Consider the following 21,180-nt stretch of genomic DNA (forward strand, 5'->3'; position numbering starts at 1 on the left):
GCCCTTTAAATTTAACTAATAATTGACCATTTTTTGACCAGATGGCTGGTCGAAAAATAATAAATAAATAAATAATTTTCCGTCTGGTTAGTGCTTGATAAATGATTTTAATGATGAAAATAAATTTGATAATTGTAATGTAAAATGGTAAGAAATTTACTGGTGAGTTTGTTTAAAGATTTTTTCATTGAAGTGTTTGTCAATTAGTTTTTTTAATCATGTTATAGTTTATTTTAGACTTTTTGGTTATTCGTTTTTTTGGGTTGCTTGTATTTATACCTATCTCAAATGTGTGGATGACAACAAAGTAACCAACTCATAAGAGTATATTTATATCTAAGACTTAATTTTATTTTTGATATAAGTGATGTTAATTGTCCTTAGTGACATCACTTTAAATCCATCTCTGCATAGATAATCCAATCGAACGATAATATTAATTAAGGTCTAAGGAATAAAAAACAGCACGTTGTAAATGAGACATTCTCAACATGAAATGAGTTCATATTATCAGTTTATTTTTAATTAATCACTTTAAAATTATGATAGCTAGTCTTTTGAGAGACCGTCTCTTTGAGAGAAATATCTCAAGCTTAGTCCATCAAAGATTAATACTTACTTACCGTAATCTTAATGCCTACTTACATTATCGTTAATGCTTATTTACCGTATCTTTAATGCTTACTTTTAATACCTTAAATATTTACTTACATAATTTTTAATATCTATTTATAATATTTTAAAAAATATATAATAGGGCGGTCCAATTAATAATATTGTCTCAGAAATACGACTTCATCTAAAAATTTCTGATAAATAAATCGAAGTCAAGAACCATAGACCCGATTACTAGTTAAACAAAATGGTAAACGCACACCTAAAAACCCCCTTAAGGATAAAAGACTGTTGAAATCCACGATTATAGTGTAGAATTACTGCTGTCAAGAATGGCTTCGACGGAGCAGCCGCCAAAGAAGCGGAAATTATATGAAGCTCCTCCCCCTCCACCGCCTCCACCGCCGACTCAACCGCCTCCACAGCCTCCTCCTCCTCCACCACCGCCTCAAACTCCGCCACAATTATCTCACGATGAAATTCTTCGAAGGCGGCGAAATCAGGATGAAATTCGCAATGTTTATGAGAATTACAAGACAATCAAGCGCTGTATATCTTCCGGAAATGATCCTCGTCATATGCCCGAGCTTGAGCAAGCATATCTTTCTCTCATCTCCGCTTCTAGAGGTATGTTTTTGGGTATTTTCTATCTTCCTAGGGTTTTTCTAGGGTTTTGTTCTTTTTTAATTCACTAAATTTTTTATTCCTCTTTGAATTTATAAATTTTATGTGCCTTTTGGAATTTTAATTGAAAAGTTGATATCATGATGCAACGAGGAATTGGTTGTGGTCAAGTTTTGGAATTCGCAAGAAATCACGATCTTTATATATTTAACATCTTGTGTTTGTTTTAGGTTTATATCTATGCTAGTCTTATTGAAGTCTTTGTGACAACATAGAATTTAATTTAAATGACGATTAAGTTTTTCTGCTGTTGCTTTATTTTGTTACAATTAATGTTATGAGTGTGCTAGTGCAAATGCTAATTGTTTTGATGATATAATGATTGATTTGAGATGTTAAGTGAAGAAGGTTGTGAAGTATTAAAATGCAATTCCAGTGGAGGTTATGGCCTGTCCTGTTCATGGTTTTGACTATATTTTAATTTTAGTTTATACTGTGTTCCGGGGGGAGGATTGAGTTTATGGAAATGAATTGAGCTTTTTATATGTGTAGGGAAGTTCACTAAGATATTAACCATCCTATTATGACTATAAGGAATGTTGAGCAAATAAGTAACACAAGATAATCGAGATGTGTATGTTCTTGTGGACATATAGTTATATTCAATATATGGAACAAAGATATACGAAAAGGTTAGGTGTGGCAGATTGTGGTGATAAGATGAATACTGGGTCCGCTAGGTCAAGTAGTCGTGATTACCACAAAGATGCTTTGTTAGGTCAATTGAATGCGAACAAGAGTTTATAGGAGGTTGAAGGAGATAAAAAATTTCTTGGATTTCGGGGTTAAATAAGGATTTGAATTTGGTCTACATGTCCACCATTTGATACTGCTGCATTAGAGAAAAACGAATAGGAATGTCAAATTATGTCAAATTTTTATAGATGATTTCACACCTTGATTTGTTTTAGTTCATTGTAGCTGAGCCTTTATATTGCACTTGAGGCTTTGACATTGCTGAATGGATTTTGAGACATAATTACACAAGCTAGTTGTTGATTACTTATCTATTAGGTAAGCTAGTTTAGGGTAACATATTTGAAAAATCCTTTTTAGTGCAGCATTCAACAACCATCTAATATGAATTATGCGATCTTGTCATGGGTTGTTTGAAGAGTTTATTGTTGAATCTTAGTCATTGCATAGTGTGAAATCTAGGTTGCAGCCGCAATTGCATCAATGGTTGCAAAACGACTTTAAGGTGGTTGGTTTTACGGTTACCTTGGTGTTGACTCTTGAGAAGCAAAAAAAAAAAAAAAAAAAACCTTTACAATGGAGTTGTGATTATCTGATGTAGACATATTATGTTTACATTTGACCTGCAAGATATATTTCTATGATTTGAGGATCGAAAGGACATAATTTTTAAAAAACACATTTTAAAAAGTTAAATATAGTATAGACTTAAATTATAATAAAAAAAAGTGATAACAATAACACATAGGCGGTAAGAATGGGAAGGATAATTGACGTCTTCTTTATCTCACAAAAAATTGAACTCCTCTTTATCTCAAAAAAATTGAAGTCCTCCTAACAACTTTGATTAGAAAGGGAATCTATTTGAGCTTAGCCCATATGTATCCTGACATAATATATGCTCTCTAGAAGCGTCACTATCTTCCTGTGCACCTCTAGATAGTGATGTCTTACTTGATCACCTTTTGAGGCATAACTTATCATATTGTTGTTGGAAGTGTCTTCATATTGCTCTTGCTTTCTTTCTCACGTTATATGGAGGTTAACCCCTTTCATTTCATGTATGTTTGTTTTCCAGCTCATTCTTTTTGTTAATTTATCTTATGGAACATCCTAGTATCATCCACCTTTTGATTAGATGCATGAGTCAAGTTTTTTGGCGGATACTTTATATTAATCCAAGATTTTTTTAGTTATTTACTCTTGATTTTTGATGTAGTTGTTTGTAATGGTCAGATCTTGCTAACTTTGGCCATAAATTTGTTAAATGTCGTACAATTATAGAAGTTTGACGTGGAAGATATTTTAATTTACAATTTTACTATTTTAAAGTTTAAACTATTGCAAAGAGTCGAGGGCTTATTGGCCGCAACTTCCTTTCAAGCTAATGGTCTGCCGTTTTCTAATACTCCCCAGACACATAACTTATATGAGCGGAATGCTTTGGGTATGATGAAGATGATGATTGATGATGACTTTTTCCAATTTTTATGCCCTCGATTTATATGGTATCTTCAGCAAAAATTGTCTTGGTTAGCGCATCTATAGAGTATGGCCCAAAACCTATCCTCAATGTAAATCGCAATGACTCCCAAAAGGACAAAAGTTTAAGGAAGAATAGCATGATTCTCTATTTCCGAATTATCTTAATTTGTACCCTTTTTCTTTATGGGTTGACGTTGGCTATTCAATACAGAATTTCCAATTTGGGCTGCTAACTACTCAGTCCAAAGTAGGACAAGTGTGATATTCAATGTTCCCATTTGTTATTTCTCTATTTGCAGGTTGTGCAAGTGTTCAGCGCATTTTATCTGAATTTATTCCTCGATATGGATCATTCTGCCCTACAGCGCTTGAAGCTGCTGCTCAAGTTGTAATTAATATGCATAACTGGAGTGTGCCAGTGATAAGTAGAGGGGAGGATGCTGATGGAGTTCTGTTTGAGACTGCTCAGAATTGCGTTAGTGGCTTGGTTGATATCTGCTGTATAGCCTCCAAAGAGGCACCTACATCATCTGTTATTCAAGGCATCTGTTCTGCTGTGTTTCTAAATGCTGTTACCTTCTTTGCATCGTCAGTTGATGGCAAAGATATTTTTCAAATTATAGATAAAGAAGGCCTACGGATGCAAGCCTCTGCAGAAATGTATAATTTGTTAAAGCAAAGGATTTTAGAAGAAGAAGCATCTTCATTATTTAAACTGTTAAAGTTTCGAGCTTTAAGTTGTCTTAGGATCTTTTTTCTTTGCCCTAAAGATGTACTTGCTGCGTGCTTTGAGCTCTTCAACACTCGTTCAGCAGATGGAATATGTAGAGAAGGAACATACTTTCTTGCTCAGTTGTGCTGTGCAGTCAATACTGATGATTACTCATATTCCTCAATGAATGGAGATAATGTTCAGTCTGAAGATTGCACAGGCTGCAAGGGGTCATTTGATTTGAAAAAGGATGAGAAGTCTGCTGGTGATAAAGCTATTGGAAACAAAAAAGGTTTATTAAAAAGCTGCTTGCTGGGAATGGTAAGGTTTTTAGTTGATATATGCCCCTACCTCTCTAGCTTGTCTCCCTTCTATGTTGGATTGTTCTTTAAAGTTCCAAGTAAAATATCAAAGGCCATTGAATGGTGGATTGAGAACAGAGTTAAAACGTTTAGATTCTGGACATGCCGATATTCCATTATGATGCTTAAGCTATATGAAATTGTGAATCTTTCCCTCTCTAAAAACGTACTGGTTAATGAAAATCTTCAATTGGGTTCTATGGTTGGGAGTATATATTTTTAGTACACAACTAATAGTTGTCTATGTTTATGCTTCCCTTTGTTTGGCTTTCTTTTGATATTTATCTGCTTTAGTTTAAGCCGCTTTCTGAGTCCTACTTGATGACCCTTAATTTTCCTCTTTCTTTTTTGTTTTAAGCATGCTGACAGCGATTCTTCAAATGTTTTGATGTTATAGGCTTTGTTACCTCCCTTTCTTACAAGCTGTCAATTCTTAAGCAAAACTCTATCTTTTTTCCTCGTACTTTTGTTTTTCAGTTGTCTTCTTTCCAGAACTAAATTCTGCTGCTTAACTTTTATAACTGGCTCTTCTTGGGCAACTTCATGAAGAAGAAATAAAAGAAAGAATAAAAAAAAGTAAACTTGTTCTTTTTGATGGAGAGTATGTCGCTTATGAGATAAAAAGTTTGTATTCTTGGAAATTCATAAGTTATGTTATGTATTCCTATGTGTATTTTATAAAAAAAATAATATTTCTTCTGTAGGGGCTTTAGGCAACTTGATCAATTAAATTCCTTTTGAAGTTAACATTTCTTTTGGTTGGTGTTGTTTTATTTTGGGTCGGTTAAGTGGAGATAGGTTAGTAAATTTGGAGTTCCCGACCATGGTTAATATATATTTTTTTCGGAACAATATTAACTTGTTTCCTAATTAATTTTTTTTTTTTGTTTTTCAGCTTCTTCACAGAGATCCTTCCTTAAATAAGTGGATATTTTCTAGGTACTTGAGGCTGCAGAAATCAGCATCTTCTGACTCTGTGTCTCAGGTCACTAGTGCTTTTCAAGGTGTTTTTGAATCCTTCACTCAACAAGTTCGAGAAGCTACTGAGAATAGTGATGGAGAAGGTTCAGATCCATCCACTTATCTTAGCAAGCAATATTTGGTCAGTGGGACCTCTAATCAACACAGGATCCTCTGTGAAGCTTCTGGAAAAGATTTGTCTTTGCATATTCATGATAAACCCTACAAGCATGAGTTACCAAACAATAATTCAGAGAAGTTTTTGAGACGCCATAGCTCCATGGATCGTTCAATCAATTGCTCTAATTATGATAATGGCATAATTGGTTCACCCTTATCAGGAAAAACAACTCAAATTAAGATTGATCCTTTTCAACAGCGAGATCAGGCTGCACTACTTGAGAAAAATCAAGCTATGAATGTAAATGCCATGAAATTCTCTAGTGGTCCGGCAGTAAATGTTTTTGGAAGCAATGTATCATTACCTTACTCACCTGCATCAAATCAAATCATTTGGTTTTCAGATGGAGACCCTGCTGCAATGGATGTTTTTTCTGCTTCTAGACAACTTTGGGTTGGCTGTTTGTCTCCTGACACATCTGAGTCTGCAGTAAGGTTTGAACTTGAGAAATTTGGCCCTGTAGATAATTTCTCTTTTTTTATAATCAAGGGATTTGCGCTTGTTGAGTATAAAAGCCTTATTGATGCCATCAAGGCTAGGGAATGTTTGCGAAAGTATTCTCCCTGGGGTTATTCGATTCGTGTGAAATTCGTCGATATTGGGTTAGGAACAAGAGGGGCCGTGAACGGTGTGGCTATTGGCTCAAGTTGTCATGTATATGTTGGAAATTTATATAACCAATGGATGAAGGATGGGATTATGCGTGAAATTATGAAGGTGATTTGTAGAGGGCCTCGTCAAGTTACTGAACTCAGCAGTGAAGCTGCATTGCTTTTGGAGTTTGAGACTCCTGAAGAAGCTGCCAATGCAATGGCATGCATAAGGCAGTTTCGTAAAGGGACAAACAATTTCGCAGCAACGGGTGCTGTTGATGCGCCAAGATCTTGTCCTAATTTGTGGAATGTTGGTGCTGCTCCTGTCAGCAATGCCTTTGGAATGTGCAACTCAGCTGGTTCCCCTCATAGCCAAACAGCTGGAAGCCCATCAAACAGGTTTGACTTTTTCTTGCTCCCTCCATATGTTACTTGGGCTCAGTTAATAATGTCGGATATTGGTATGAGTTTAAGTTTCGGATAAATGAAGTATCTAAGTGCCACACCAATGTCCGAGCATCAAGGATCGCACACGGGTACGTGAAGTAAAATAAAGAGTCTAAGTAACATAGCTCCCTCCACAACAATAGTCACTAATGAAAAGAAAATTAACTTTTCTGGGTTAGCTATTGTTTAGACCTATCAATTTTGATCATGACCCAAATTTGACTTGATACCTGATTGAAAATTAGTGATGTAAATTCTGGCATATAATCTGAAAATGACCCAACATGGAAATACCCGAAAATATTGAGTTGAACTCAACCATAGCCCGAACTTGACTATTTTGACTTGTTTTTTAAAACTTTTATGTAGTTTGTCATCTTTTTTTAGTCAGAGCTTACTATTTTTTTCACTTTGAGTCGATATTTTGAAGCCTTAATAGTTGTAATCATTCAACTGTTTGCACTTATTATTTATGTGTAGATGCAAATTTTGTTCACAATCTAGGGTAATTCGGTAACTACCTATTTGTTCTTTTAAAGATAAGATTGCGTGTATCCGACCCCATCAAAACCCACCTAGGTGGAGCTACATGACATTGGTGTATTGACATGTTTTTGAATTTACTACATGCAACTGAACACAAGACTTGTCTGGTAGTGTTTCTTTTTTTTTTTTTTTTATTTGTTTCTGTGATGTCATATCAATATTGGCTTTAACAACATTACTAATAGCTTCAATTTTTGGTCTTTGATTCTTAGGTTTATAAATGTTGAATAAGAGAAACTATGTCTATTTTCAGCTTAACTGCCTTATGAATTATTTCTGAACTTTCCTGCTGGCTGTTACATTTCTCCCTGACATCCATTAGTCCGACAATTAGATGAACATGCTGGTGTATTATAGTCATTACTCCACCCCACATTGATCTTAAGTTCTGTTGGGGAGCTCGGTCAGACTTTTGCTTGTCTGAAACTTGGGTAGTAGATTAACTTTTCATGCCAGGTTGAGTTTTAGATGAAATTCCGTTTTGTATTACTTGATGGGGGTGTGCTCACACTATTAAATGCAGGATGCATAATGCTACTTTTCCTTTTACGATGAAATCGGAAGGGATACCTCCAGAATTTTCCTCACCTAGAACTAATTTTGAGAATCAGGGAATGGCTGTACGAAGTGGGCAAGTATCACAGATGAATATGGCTGTCAATGGTTCCATAGATATTGGTAATCATCAAATTTTGTACTTTTGCTTTTGCCAGTAAATTTGGCTGGGCAATTATTGCTTTGTTAATGGTGACTCAGTGGAGGCAGGTTTAGTTTGGTCACTTGTTTGTTGTTTATGTCGGTCATGTGCCAGGATCAGGACAGACATGGTTATACAGGAAGCCAGATGTGGAATTGCAACCTGTAGGAGGAACTATGACTTGCATTCCTATGGTAACTCACGGATTAACAAATTTACCACCTCAACCTATTCAAACTTCACCGTACGTCCAACCTGTTTATCCACCACCAACTAGTTCTTGGGATGCGCTTGGTTTCAGCTATCACATGCTGCTTACTAATGTACATAGTAACTCCGTTCCTCCACCTTTTGTTCAAGCTTCAGTGACACCGTTGCCACAGATTCCAGGAAGTGGTATTCAGACATATAGTCAAGTAGTACCACAGCCGATTACACCATCAATGCCACCACCTCAACCTGATATACCACCCCCTTTACCCCCTGTTTCCATGGCCCCACCTCCTCCTTGTTCACCTCCCCCACCTCCCCCGCCTCCCCCACCTCCTATCATGGACCCACTCCCCCCTGCCGCTGAACCTTCCGATTTGACCTGTGCAGTAGGGTCTACGCAGATTCCGTGGCAGGGTTCATTATCAAAAAGTGGAGTTCATTATTGTAATGTTGATGCGCATAGGGTTGATTCAGATACATGTAAATATTCAATACTCATTTCAGAGCCTGCTGGGTAAGCATTTTTTGTAAATAACCTTAAAGTTTGGCATCACCCAGATTGTATAGCAATGATAAATGGAATTTCTTTACGTAGGTGGCCAATGAAATTGGACATGACAAAACGGACAGATTTTCGCCATGTTAAAACTGCATTCTCCAACACCTCATCTTCCAGAGTGAGTTGATTGCTTGTCTCTTTGTAGTCTTGATCTCTTAAAACGTGCTTCCATAGTTCAATTTTTTCCGCCTTTTCTTTTGTAGTCTTTGTCAGTGTATTTCTGACTTTTTTTTTTGGCGTGTGGCAGAGGGAGGTATGCATGCTTGCACCATCTTCAGCTGCTGATCATAAAGGAGTAAGATGCATTGCATACCTGTGTCCAAATGTTTATGCTTCAATATCATTTAAATAAATTTTCTTTTCTGAATGTTGGTCACATTATCTTGAAATTTATGTTTCAATATATGGTGTGTGTAAGAGTTCCTCTGAGTGATGGAAATATGTATGGGCATAAAGTATGGACGGAATTCAACAAACCGTCTTAAACCTTTTTCAAATAAATGTAAATCGTGTATCTACTCTAATAACATCTTAGTTGGCTGATATTTAATTATTCTTATTTGGCAACAAGCTGCTGGTGCCAACGGCATAATCAATACTATTTGATGGTGGTTGTATGAATATAGTAATTGCTACTTTGTCTCTTCCCATTTATGTCGACTCCCTGCAAAATTAGTTGGATGTTTATAGTCAGCTCACTCTATCTATACTTGTTCCTTTCTGCAGTTTCATGACTTTATCTCGTATCTGAAGCAGAGAGAATGCGCTGGCGTTATTAAGATCCCAGCCACAAAATCCATATGGGCAAGACTGCTTTTCATTCTCCCATGCTCACCTGAGGCTTGTTCAATGCTCTCTATAAAAACAAACACCTCTGATTGCCTTATCACTGTGGTTTTGCCAAAGGAAACAAATTTGGAATCTTCGTAGCATATCTTTGGAAGACATTTTATGGAACTTTTATGTAGACTTGAACGGGCTGTTTCACTCTTTGTGCATGTAGAAAAAAGAGGTATGTAAACCCTTGCACAATTATGACGTTTAACCTTTGATAAGGTTAATATGAGCGGTGAATCTTGACCTAATGCAAATATTTATTTTCCATGTTACTGCACAGCAAAGAAATATATTAGCAGTGCAGAAATTCCGGTTGCCAATCAGCTTAGCTGTTGTAAGGGTTCTAACTTTGGGAACTTGAGTCGATTTCCGTTAGTAATATGAGAAATTGAAAGCCTTGCTAACTGAACTAACTACAGTTTTAGGATGTATATTCTTGTTTACACCTTTCCCATTTTGGTTAGGTGCCATTTGATACTCAACGCCTTTGTTCGTCTGTAAATGTAAATTGAGTCCAGTGTTTGTGGCTTATAGTTCGACTGGATTTTGAGTTTCAATAATAGTATTGGATTTCAATGTTACCTGAAATTTGAACTCCATGCTCACAGAACACAGTGCAGATGAAATAATGCATAGGTCATCACATCAGAACGGTTTTTGCATTTGTTCGATTCATATATTGTTGAGATTACGATTTTGGCATTATTATGAGTTATTGTTTGATAGTCACGTCGAGTTATTTAGCGTTTTCCGATTGGGGATTCTCATTGCCTTTGGGCAATTTCCTAAATTGTGGTTGCACTAACTACTCAATTCCTGCTAGAAAGTTGCTCAAATCTTGTTTTAAGAAAAATATTTGCATAATCGAAATCAACTTATTATGTTATTGCTATTCTTATTACCATAAAATCAACTTAAGTGAAACTATAACTTAAGATTTTACAATTTCTCTTATTACCATAAAAAATATAGATTTTCTAAAGAATAATAGATGAGCAAATGCTATACTTGTACTATGTCATTTTATAAAAGTTAAATGAGAAAGCAACAAGGAATAAATGATTATTATCTTGTACTCTAAAGATATAGTAACAATAAATCTACAAAATAACTAGGACAATTTAAAATGCAAATTGTTACAAAAATGAAACATACTATAATACTCTCTTGCAAGATTTTTACTATTCGTGTCAAGTTTAACCTGAAATTCTAAAGATAAAAACTTGATAAAAGTTCATGCTTTTTCATTTCAAATTTATGTCATTTTGCAGGTTGTGAAGTAGACAAAAATCTAAGAACTTTGATAGTAAATTGAGGTATTATTAAGAAATGTAAGGATGTGTACATTGAGGTATTCAAATACTTCTATATTTTATGAACAAAAATTCAAATTGAGGTTATGATTTTCTTATCTTTTTTGATAAGGATATAATTTGTCATCTTTAAACTCTCTACATACTCTTATCATTAGAGGTAATCAAAACAGATTTAATTCGACATTTACCCGATCTTGTATAATTGAATCTGACTTTAACCTGACTTTAAAAGTATATTTATAATGATATTAAAACCAATGTGGACACATAACCTAAAATATCAATCCCAAAACCGATTTGATTTGATGACATAAACACCTCTACTAATCATAACTTCTATAAGAAATGATTATAATATTTTAAATTGTGGTCGATTTAAGATATGTACGTGATTAATCAGAACGAGTAGTGTTCGATTATGCCCTTATGAGATCAAATTTGAACATACTAGCTTCGCCCACAGCCAACATCCATCAAAGGATCTCATATGGTACAATGATAATGAATTAATGATTTTTGATCGGGGCCAATTTAAGATATGTATGTAAATATTTGGACTTAAATTTATTTCGATTTCGATTTATGAGATTAATTTTGGAGATACGTAGGGCACTAGGATTTCATGAGGTAGATCAGCAAAGCCAAACCCTCATGTCCTTCGTCTCTTGAATCCCCTTCTTTCTTCCTCCAACTGGACAAAATGTCGAACCGATCATCGCATCACAGGCAAGATGACTCCCATTTCAATGGAAACAGGGGTTTCCGAGGCAAAACCCAGAAAAAATTCGTGCCCAAATCACACCAAAGTTCACCAGCAACATCATCAGTAGTTCCAAACAGTAACCCTAGTTTTTCCGCTTCTTTACGTCAATCTCAACCCCCAAATTCAACTATTCATGCTCAGGGGAGCAGAGTTCGATTAGCAAATAATGGTGAGTGGGTTTCAAGTAGCAGTTATGGTGGCGGCAATTTTGTTAATTATCTTCCCCAAGATGAAGCTGTTGCTGTTGGTTTGGGTGCTGACGAAGGTGGCTTAGATCCCCTTGAATCTCAACGAGTTGTTGATCTTCTTAACAGAGAGTTGGCCAGATTGCTTAAATTAAAACCTAGAGATTTCTGGCGAGAAGGTTATTTCCAACTTCCTAATTTTGTTTAATTACTTAAATTTTGTATGTAACTCCAAAAAATGGTTTATTACCTAGTATATTTTTTTTGGTTTGATATGGATATATTTGCACTGTGTAATGAGTGCTTCAGTAATTTTTGCTGAATTTGGGTGGTAGGGGCTAAAAATTTTCATATCGACGTCACAAAAGGGTTTTTAGGTAAGAGTGGATGTTAGGGTATTTGAACATTTCCGTTATGTTTATAGGGAGAACAACAAGTAATATGGGTTAAATATTCCATTTATATAGTACATATTCATGGATTTTCGAGTTGGCCATGATAGGTGTTTCTCGCTAATAGCTTTGCCAATCGAAGAGGGTGTTTTGTTTGACCTATTTACTGGGAGTGAATGGTTTACTACCTCATGATTCATAAGAAACTAGTAAATGTTTGATGGGGTATGTAACATGTTGGATTTAAAAGTTGTGGGTCTGTTTAAAAGTGTTTTTGATTTCATAGTTGTTGAATTCTGTACCAAAATTGTTATTGATGAAAGTTGTTGTTGCTTTATGTTTGAGAAGTTTGATTGGGATATTGTAAACTAAGTTTTCCTGCACTTATTTGATGACACTGAACCTTGTAAAATGGGAAAGAGTTTGCATGGTTCCCCTTATATACTTCATCTTAGAGATAACTATTACAATTAGTGGTCCTTGTCATCATAATTGTATTTATATGCAATGATATCTGCCAGATTTCTTGTAGTTCCTTTGATCTTCACAATTCAGTTTTTTATACTCCTTAGCACTATGTTTGGATAACAATTTTAGAGAGAAAAGAAAGGAAGGGAAGAGAGATAGAAGGGGAAATAGCTCTTGTTTGTATAGGAGCGAATGGAAGGGAAAGTAAGGAAGATGAGAGTTTTCCCTTCAAATATTTTCATCTTTGGGGAGATTGGAACCTTAACAAAAAGTATCAATCAAATCCTTTCAATTCTCTCCCCTCCAAATCCGTTCCTTTCCATTTTGCTACCCAAACAAGGGATTCTTTCTCTCTCCAAATCCCTCCCTTTCCTTTCCCTCCATTTCCTTCCATCCAAACACACCCTAGAGGGAAAGTGTAACTTGGACACGCATTTCTTTTTTCATATTGATAGGATTCTCTACAATTTTCTTGTAGCTCTCAAACATGCATTTAGTTGTATGATTTTGTTTGCCTAAAAGGTGGTGTAATTCGTTTGGTATATTTGCTGCTTTTACTCCTCAGTGGCTGTGGATACATCATTGCACGAATTTATTGACAGCTTCCTTCAGTTTAGGAGTAGATGGTATGATTTCCCGTATCACGGAGCCAAAGGAATTGTTGCTGGTGTAATTGTTGGGGACTTGGAGTTAAGCCGCCGTGTTTTCATGTTTTTGTACAGAATGTAAGTTTTCTGTTTGATTTACACTACTAAATAACCAGTTTTCTAGTCAGTGTTACTAGCTTAATGGTCAAGTGCATTTTTAAACTTGTTATTAGCTTGTTTCTTGATTTTTTTGGACATGTGGTGAACTGCTTTTGCAGATCTTCAAACAAGGATCAAGGTTCTCGGTCCTCAGCGAGCCTAAGTCAAAAAGAATTTCAAGGTGGGTTGTCTTAGCTGTTAATTGAACTTGTAATCTAAACCCCATGTGATTCTGATTGTGCTGTTCTTGGTTGACACTAATTATAAATGCAACTGTAGTGGATTGGCGATCTTAAAAGAATACATGACAGTTAAGTGAGACATTTTGCTTTGCTCATTGTGATTGAAGCTGAAAATTTCCGTTAGTGTCTTTTTAAGCATATCGAACCTGGACAGATGCTATAGAAAAAGGTTTACAGTTTGAAGAAAAACACTAAATGCAGTCATATTTCTAGTGTGTTGCACCATAGTGCAAAAAATCAATAACAGTCACGATCACACTAACGAATACAGTGCATGGAAGTGATTTGGTTATCGTAACACAAAATATCATCCGAAAGCATGAGTTATCCCTTGATGTGACAGCCTCTGTTGTACACTATGCACTTATTTGGGGGAATTGTGGGGATGAGAGAAGAGGGAACAATTTATAATAGCTGGGGTTGAGCATTTAAACATTTCAAGCACTACCAATTTGAGCATTTCACTCAAAGAAGGGGCTGGGACTGGAGCGAATTGAACAACCAACCTCAAAGAATGCAAAGTACTGCCTCACTAGTCCCTACTGAGCTCTCATTACATATTTTCATAATCAATCCTTCCTATGAATCATACTACTGAAAGTTTATCCTCGTAATATTAACATAATAATAACGCAAAAAGGGCATTCTGTTTGATAATGTAATCAGACTGTTTGGTAATTTTAATAGATTTTATTGTTGACGTTATCATAAATCTATCGTTATGTCTTCAATATTCTCATTAGATTTGAATTTTATAACTCTTCAGTTCTTATCATTGACAAGACATCCGCCTATCATTATTTCATATATAAGCACAACAAATCTGGAATGATTGGTTGGTTTCAAACTTAATATGTATGTTTAGATAATCACTTGGCTGGATTATATCAACTTTGTGATTACATTGTACTTGAAGTCTTGGATGCTGTAACAGTGTATGTGTGCACAATAGCTACAAGCCTACAATTTGGTTAGTGTTTGGTCATGGCTTTTGGCTTAGCTTTTTCGGTTGGCTTTTGACTTTTGGTTTGTTGGTCGGTCAAACAGCCAAAAAAAGTGTTTGGTAAATGACTTTTAAAGCAGCTGAAAAGCTGACTTTTAAGCTAAAATGAAATAGCTGCTTCATTAACTTTTTTGGTTGGCTTTGGGCTTTTTGGCCCACTTTTTCTCTAGTAAACAACCAATAGCCAATACTTAAATTTACCAAACATCTCCACAAACAACTGACTTTTTCAGCTAACTTAAACGCCAACAAGAACAGTCAATATTTCCAGCTGGTTAAACAATCCAACTAAAAATGCCAACCGCCAACAACCAATTTTCAAACACCCCTAAACGATTATAATAGCAATTCTATATTTGGAATTTGGAACATGTATCTGATGCATTTCATAACTTGTTGGACAAAGCATCTCACTGCACTTGAGTGTGTAATCTCTGAATAAACATTGTGCTGACTTTTAATTTGTAACCTGATTCTGTTTCATTCATATTAGAACACCACCTTACCACTGTCATAGGAACTATTACGGTGATGTAATTTCTTGATTTGTTATTTTCCGTTCTTTTTGATGCACTATTCTTGTGTTTTTACTATTCTTGTTGTAGCTCTTTTGCAGGAGAAAAAATTGCTTGATTTGCCCAAGTTGTTGGATATATGTGCAGTATATGGTCATGAAAATGAAGATTTGACTCGAACACTGGTGAGATTTGTTGATAACTTGATTCACTAACAGCAATATATTTTTTTAGTTTGACATGAACAGTCCTGTTGTACTACATTTGCTCTGCTCTTACAGTTGGTTTAATGGAATCTTTATGACTATTTTAGTTTTCTCTATGTAGCATAACTTTGATTACCTCAATTTTCTCTCCGTCCCGCCTTAGCCTACGATTTATCAGGTGTTTTAAAGTACAGGATGGATAAGTGTGGAAGGGAATAATTCTGTAAAATGAATATTTTTCCATTTGGTTTATAACAGGCTATGCTTCTTAGGTAGCTTTCTGTAATTGGATTTTTAAACACACCTGTGAACATTTTAACAACTTCCTTGTTGAGGAAAACTGCTTGTTTTGTCACACTTCAAATATTCAAGCTTTGCTATGGCAGCCAAATAAGGCCTTCTTAACTTTTATAATGTCTTTTTGGGACTAAAGAAATAAGTTTGAGTGGATGAATGTTAACATATAGGGTTGTCTACATGAACAATAACAAATCAATGTGAGCTATATTCTTTATTTTAGAGCTTTTTTTTTTATAATGTGTCAAAATATTTTAGCAGGCAGCAGTTCCCTTTATACAAATTCAAATAACATGTTAATGGTGATCCGTTTTTTTTTTTTTTTTTTCATTTTCTATTTGTGTGTGTTACTGTGTTGTCTGTATTTCATCCTTTCTCGTTGTTTTTTTTATTATATTATGGTAGTATTTTGTGGTTTGTAAAGATTGAAAAAGCACAAGTTTTTTACTTTAAAATATTGTGTATCTGGAATGCTGTCATGGGGATGCTAGTTATAGAGTTGTAATTTTGCATTTAAATGTTCCCAAAGACATAATGAGGGTTTGTTATGTCATAATTTTGCTTAGTTGCCCTATTATATTCACTGGATAAAGTTTTGTGTACGGAGAATGGTCATTTTAGGATTTTTGATTGATATTGTTTGAGCTATGCTCTGCAGTATCCAATGCTTCATGATTTAACACTCTCTATAGTTGATCACTGTTGTTTTCTTCCAGGTTGCGAATGCAATTAATGCACAGCCTGATATCCACAGAACATTTACTTCCATGCTGTCTCATTTCTGGGATATTGTTCACACGATGTATGAACGTTGCAGGTCTTCTTTAGAGGTATCATATTCATATTTTGAGTTTTTCCTTATGTTGAAAAACTTCTCTTACTATGTGAAGGTGAACCATCTAAGGTAACCTAGTTACATGGGCATAAGATAAAGATTCAAAGAATAAAGGTAGCTGGGTTTAGTTGGGTTACTTGATGGGCAATGTAAGAATCACAGCACTTTTGCTTGTGTTGGGTTCTTCTCATGAAATAAAAATGAGGCGGTTTCATTACATATGACCTCTTTTGAACGTGTTTTGAGCTAACGTTCTACAAAATCATATCATGTAACCAGTGATTTTAAATCATGGGTTTAAGTTGATATTCTAACATATTGGCTGTTATAATTATTTTAATATGTATGTAGTTCTAAAAGGTCTTCATAAGCTTTGATTCAATTATATGTTCTAGAAAACTTGATTTTATTATGATAAAGTAGATATTTTTCAAGTTAACAATTGCATTGCAATGTCTGCAAAACGAGTCGTAACACCGAGGGATTCTGCATACACAACATCACGACCATTACACAGAGTCCGAGTAACATAGATTGCGACGATATTCACGATATTTTCTATCTTCTACTGCATGTCATTGTACTGTTTGCACACTTTGAACACCGCACAGAGGCTCCAAATGAAGCTTGGTTAGATGTGCCTTCCTGTAATTCTATGTAGATAGTCCAGAAGTGAAAACTAGTGTAATGAACTAGAAGTAATACACGGGTTATAGATTTTGAAGAGCTATGTTTTGAAACGTTTAGTTAGCTAATATTGTTTCCCTGTTAAAGAATGTTTTTGAGGAGGTTGTCAAATGCAGTTGAACTTACTGGATAACTAGTAATGTTTTTGAAGAGATTGTCTTAATCGTTTTGAACTAGATAAGTAGTAGATGTGCTTTTCTAACAATTCATTTTTGGCCTTTTTAACTCTCGGAACGGCTTTGAACAGGCTTTGATTTCTGCTGGTGGCGTTGTTGACAATGGATGCAGTCAACGACATATCGAATACTTAGAGGTTGGTTATAAATAATTCTCTTGTTGGATTTAACATCCACGGAACTAATCTTGTACATAGAAGTACGATGTACTCCCTCTCTTTCTTTTCAAACATCCCATTTGCTTTATGCACGTTCGCCAATGCACTAATTCAATCTTTTAATATCTCTAATTGTGCATAATTAAAAATTATAAAAAAATAAATATTAATACACCTGATGGTGAGATGAATCAAACAAGATCCCGTTTGACTATGTTTTAATTTATAGATTTAGAATAAATTTCAAATTAAGAGTGGTTGATGAATAGTACTCTAAAAGCAAATGGGACGTTCGAAAAGAAACGGAGGGAGTTCATTATTGTTTCCGATGACCTACAACTTACAAGCAAGGTCTCCTTGTCTGTTTTTAATAGGTCATGTTCATCGACTTCTAATGCTAAAATAGCTTATCTGTTGTCATTTTTTTGTGTTCATAGGTGATGGATTTCTTAAATGACGCTGTTGTATCTTTGGGAACATTTGTTGGCGCGTATAAGCCTGCCGCTGTTTACTTCTCTTGCCCTATCGACTCTCGGTACCCACTTACACATCTTTACGAGTCATTTTTTCGTAAAATATAGTTAGATCTTACGTAAAAATAGTAATGACAAATACCTTGTTCTTCCGTTTCATGTAGTTGAGCTGTTTCTACTTTTTTGCAGCCATGGTACTGAGGAATTGATCAATGTTCTTGCAACCTTGCACGACTCGCTGATACCTTCTTTACGGCAGGGGCTCCAGATCATCTTAGCTGCTGCGGAAAACTCGTCTTCCGTACTTTCTGATGCTTTGGTTAGTTTAAGGATTCTATCTTCGAGATTAGTTGATCTTGGTTGGAAATTACTGGATAATTGTTACCTTGGTGAGGAGTTATTCAAAGATGACCTTCCTTTCCCGGCTGCCATGAAGATGTTTCCTGCTAATGTTGACGATCCTGTGATAAGGGCCGATATATTGATTCAGACTTTCAAAGAGATTGCTGCCGTTCCTCAGCATGCTCAGGGTAAACATCATCGGGGTACATTTCTTCAAAATATCGATAGAAATTACCAAATTATGCACCGAATTGACGGCCTAAAACAAAGTGGTAAGGGGTTTGTTTTATAAACTTTAGTTTTCTTTGTCAAAATCATACTTCCTCCGTTCTTTTTTACTCGCACCCAAACTACACAACTTTTTGCGCATTCCAATGTGTTTGTCAAATCATTTATATCTAGAGTTATAAAAAAATAAACAATATAGAAAGTTGATATTATGAAAATAGGCGACGAACCGAATAAAACAAGATCTCACATTTGTTTTTTTCTCGTATAATAGCCGAAATATGTAAATTACCACAGAATGATAAATATTGCAAAAGTTGGTTTAGCTGCTAGTAAAAAAGAACAGAGGAAGTACAATTTTTGATTTTTTTTTTCGATTTGTATTCACGACTTGCTCATTCATTTATTCTGGTAATATATTTTCACAATTTGTCAGAGTTTGATGAATTGCTTCTCATGCAGGATGGGTTTTCATTGATGATGAGCAGTACCAATACTTAACCGGGATGATGGCATACCCATTGCCTGTCATCTCGAGGAATTTACCCGATGCTCCAAACTCTGTCAGTGGTGATGGCATCCAGACGGAAGAAGATACGGCCATAGCAGAGTCGAAGATCAGTCAAGTGAAAGACATTTTCCCTGATTATGGGAAGGGTTTTATATCAGCTTGTCTTGAAGTCTATGACAATAATCATGAGGAAGTGATCCAACGGATTTTGGAAGGAACTTTACACGACGATCTGCAGAGGTTAGATACGACAATGGAGACGGTTCCGTCTAAGTCTGCTTCAACGGTGTCTAAGAAAGACAAAGGTAAGGGAATATTAGTGGAATCTACGGAATCCCCTTCTACAAATTCAATCTCGGTACCTTTTAGGCCAAAACATGAAGCAGTTTCGTCATCGGGATCGTCTGTATCGGCTCCGGCTGGAAGATTCGTCAGAAAGTCTAAAGGTGATGTGCCTGATCAGGCAATGCTTGGTTCCAGAGATGACAAGCACATGGAGAAAACAGCTGCTCTGATGTCGCAATACGAGTATGAAGACGAGTATGACGACTCGTTCGATGATCTGGGAATGACCATGATGGAGTCGGGTGTGGAAGAAACGGAGATTTTTGAGAGATTCCCGTCGAAATTAAGCTTGTCTTCAGGGGCGAAAAGCCAAGGTTCCACTTCTTCGAAATGGAATTCTAGATCAAAACCGCAATATTATGTGAAGGATGGTAAGAATTACAGTTACAAGGTTGAAGGATCCGTTGCAGTTGCCGATCAAAAGCAAGCATCTCTAGTTAATCAAGCTCAAAAAGAACTAATACACGGACTAGGACGTGGCGGAAACCGTCCACTTGGTGCTGTAAAAGAGCTCGAAGAGAAAAATGAAGCAGAAGGAGATGAGGGCGATTCTTCGGAGGCGGATGGGGGAGATAATGCTGGAAGAGGCAGGGGAAGGGGACGTGGGAGACGAGGTGGAGGAAGACATAATTACTACAGAAAGGATAGAGCTTTGAGAAAATACATGGCTGGAATTGGTGGGTCTTAGGTTTGTACTCTAAAGAAATGAAGTAATGTACAGTCGAGTGTAACATACGTCAGTTAATTCGTTTTCTGGATTTGTGGTTCGCTCAAAATGATCCTAAAATAGCCCTAAATCGACCATAATTTGCTTTTTTTGATTCGCGATTCGCAAGGAGATTAGTGAATCATGTGACAGTGGTACAATCATAGAGTTATTTAGCTTTGGGAGCATAGTTTAAGATATCGAATACGGGTGACGGAAATGGTCTCGAAACATATTTTGCGGTCAATTTGGCTGGTATCTCTGTTCTTGTCTGTTTTTGTAGGATAATTAATTTAAGAGCTTAATCCCCTGATTTGTAATTAATCAGAAATTAAGAGTTGGTGGAAGCCTGTCTTTGCTATCTTGTCATGCTATGCAGTAAGATTATTTGAGAAGATGATGGTACCTGTAAAATACGAAAATTTGAAAAAAATAAGATTATTTAATAACTTTATTCCAAAAACAAGCTTCGTTCAAACTTTATTTCCGAAATAAGCGTCTTTACATCCAAACCTAGGCTTGGTGTAAACTCGCTCTTACTAACAGTGAATTAAAGCAAATGGTCAAAAAATTAGTAAAGGGTCAAATTGCTGTTAGTAACAATGACTTAAGGAGTTGACTGGTCAACTCATATGTTGCTGTTACTAACAGCGACTTGACTCTGGATCTGTTTGACTTTTATTGACTTTTTTGTATGATTTAAACTAACCGTTTAAATTTGAAAAATAACCGTTGTGAAGTTGAAAATAGCCGTTATTATCTTCTATAAAATAACTCCATCATCTCCCTGCTTCATTGTATCTAAACTCTATCATTCTTGTTCTAGTTAATCGATTTTGAAGGTAACATAAAGTATTATGTTAGTATTATTCTCAATATATAAATGTTAATATTATTTTTGAATGTTTACTTATGTTACTATATCATATGTGTTCCGTAGATGTCACAGGAACATTCTATTAAAGAGCTTTGTGATTGTGGTTATGAAGTTGAGACTAA

General features: G+C 35.5%; 2 protein-coding genes across 3 annotated transcripts; both read left to right on the plus strand.

Annotated features, from left to right (window-relative positions):
• The first annotated feature begins 792 nt into the window (after positions 1-792).
• LOC130811189 (uncharacterized) lies at positions 793-10,312 on the plus strand. Of its 2 annotated transcripts, XR_009041137.1 has the most exons (9): positions 793-1,242; positions 3,780-4,513; positions 5,450-6,687; positions 7,805-7,959; positions 8,093-8,705; positions 8,787-8,868; positions 8,998-9,045; positions 9,477-9,762; positions 9,868-10,312. XR_009041137.1 is itself a non-coding variant. In XM_057677382.1 (8 exons), exons 1-8 carry the CDS (start codon positions 948-950, stop codon positions 9,678-9,680), a joined length of 3,369 nt encoding a protein of 1,122 aa, XP_057533365.1. In that variant the 5' UTR covers positions 793-947; the 3' UTR covers positions 9,681-10,312. The 2 variants fall into 2 exon arrangements, 1 of the variants encoding a protein (XP_057533365.1); XM_057677382.1 differs by having other exon boundaries at positions 9,477-10,312.
• A 797-nt stretch (positions 10,313-11,109) lies between these two features.
• Positions 11,110-20,644, plus strand: LOC130811191 (uncharacterized). Its single transcript, XM_057677383.1, has 9 exons — positions 11,110-12,030; positions 13,277-13,436; positions 13,577-13,638; positions 15,308-15,402; positions 16,437-16,550; positions 17,490-17,555; positions 18,014-18,111; positions 18,239-18,663; positions 19,082-20,644. Exons 1-9 carry the CDS (start codon positions 11,604-11,606, stop codon positions 20,161-20,163), a joined length of 2,529 nt encoding a protein of 842 aa, XP_057533366.1. The 5' UTR covers positions 11,110-11,603; the 3' UTR covers positions 20,164-20,644.
• The last annotated feature ends 536 nt before the right edge of the window (positions 20,645-21,180 follow it).

Source organism: Amaranthus tricolor, chromosome 4, assembly GCF_026212465.1.
Source record: "Amaranthus tricolor cultivar Red isolate AtriRed21 chromosome 4, ASM2621246v1, whole genome shotgun sequence".
In the NCBI taxonomy this organism is placed as follows: Eukaryota; Viridiplantae; Streptophyta; class Magnoliopsida; order Caryophyllales; family Amaranthaceae; genus Amaranthus; species Amaranthus tricolor.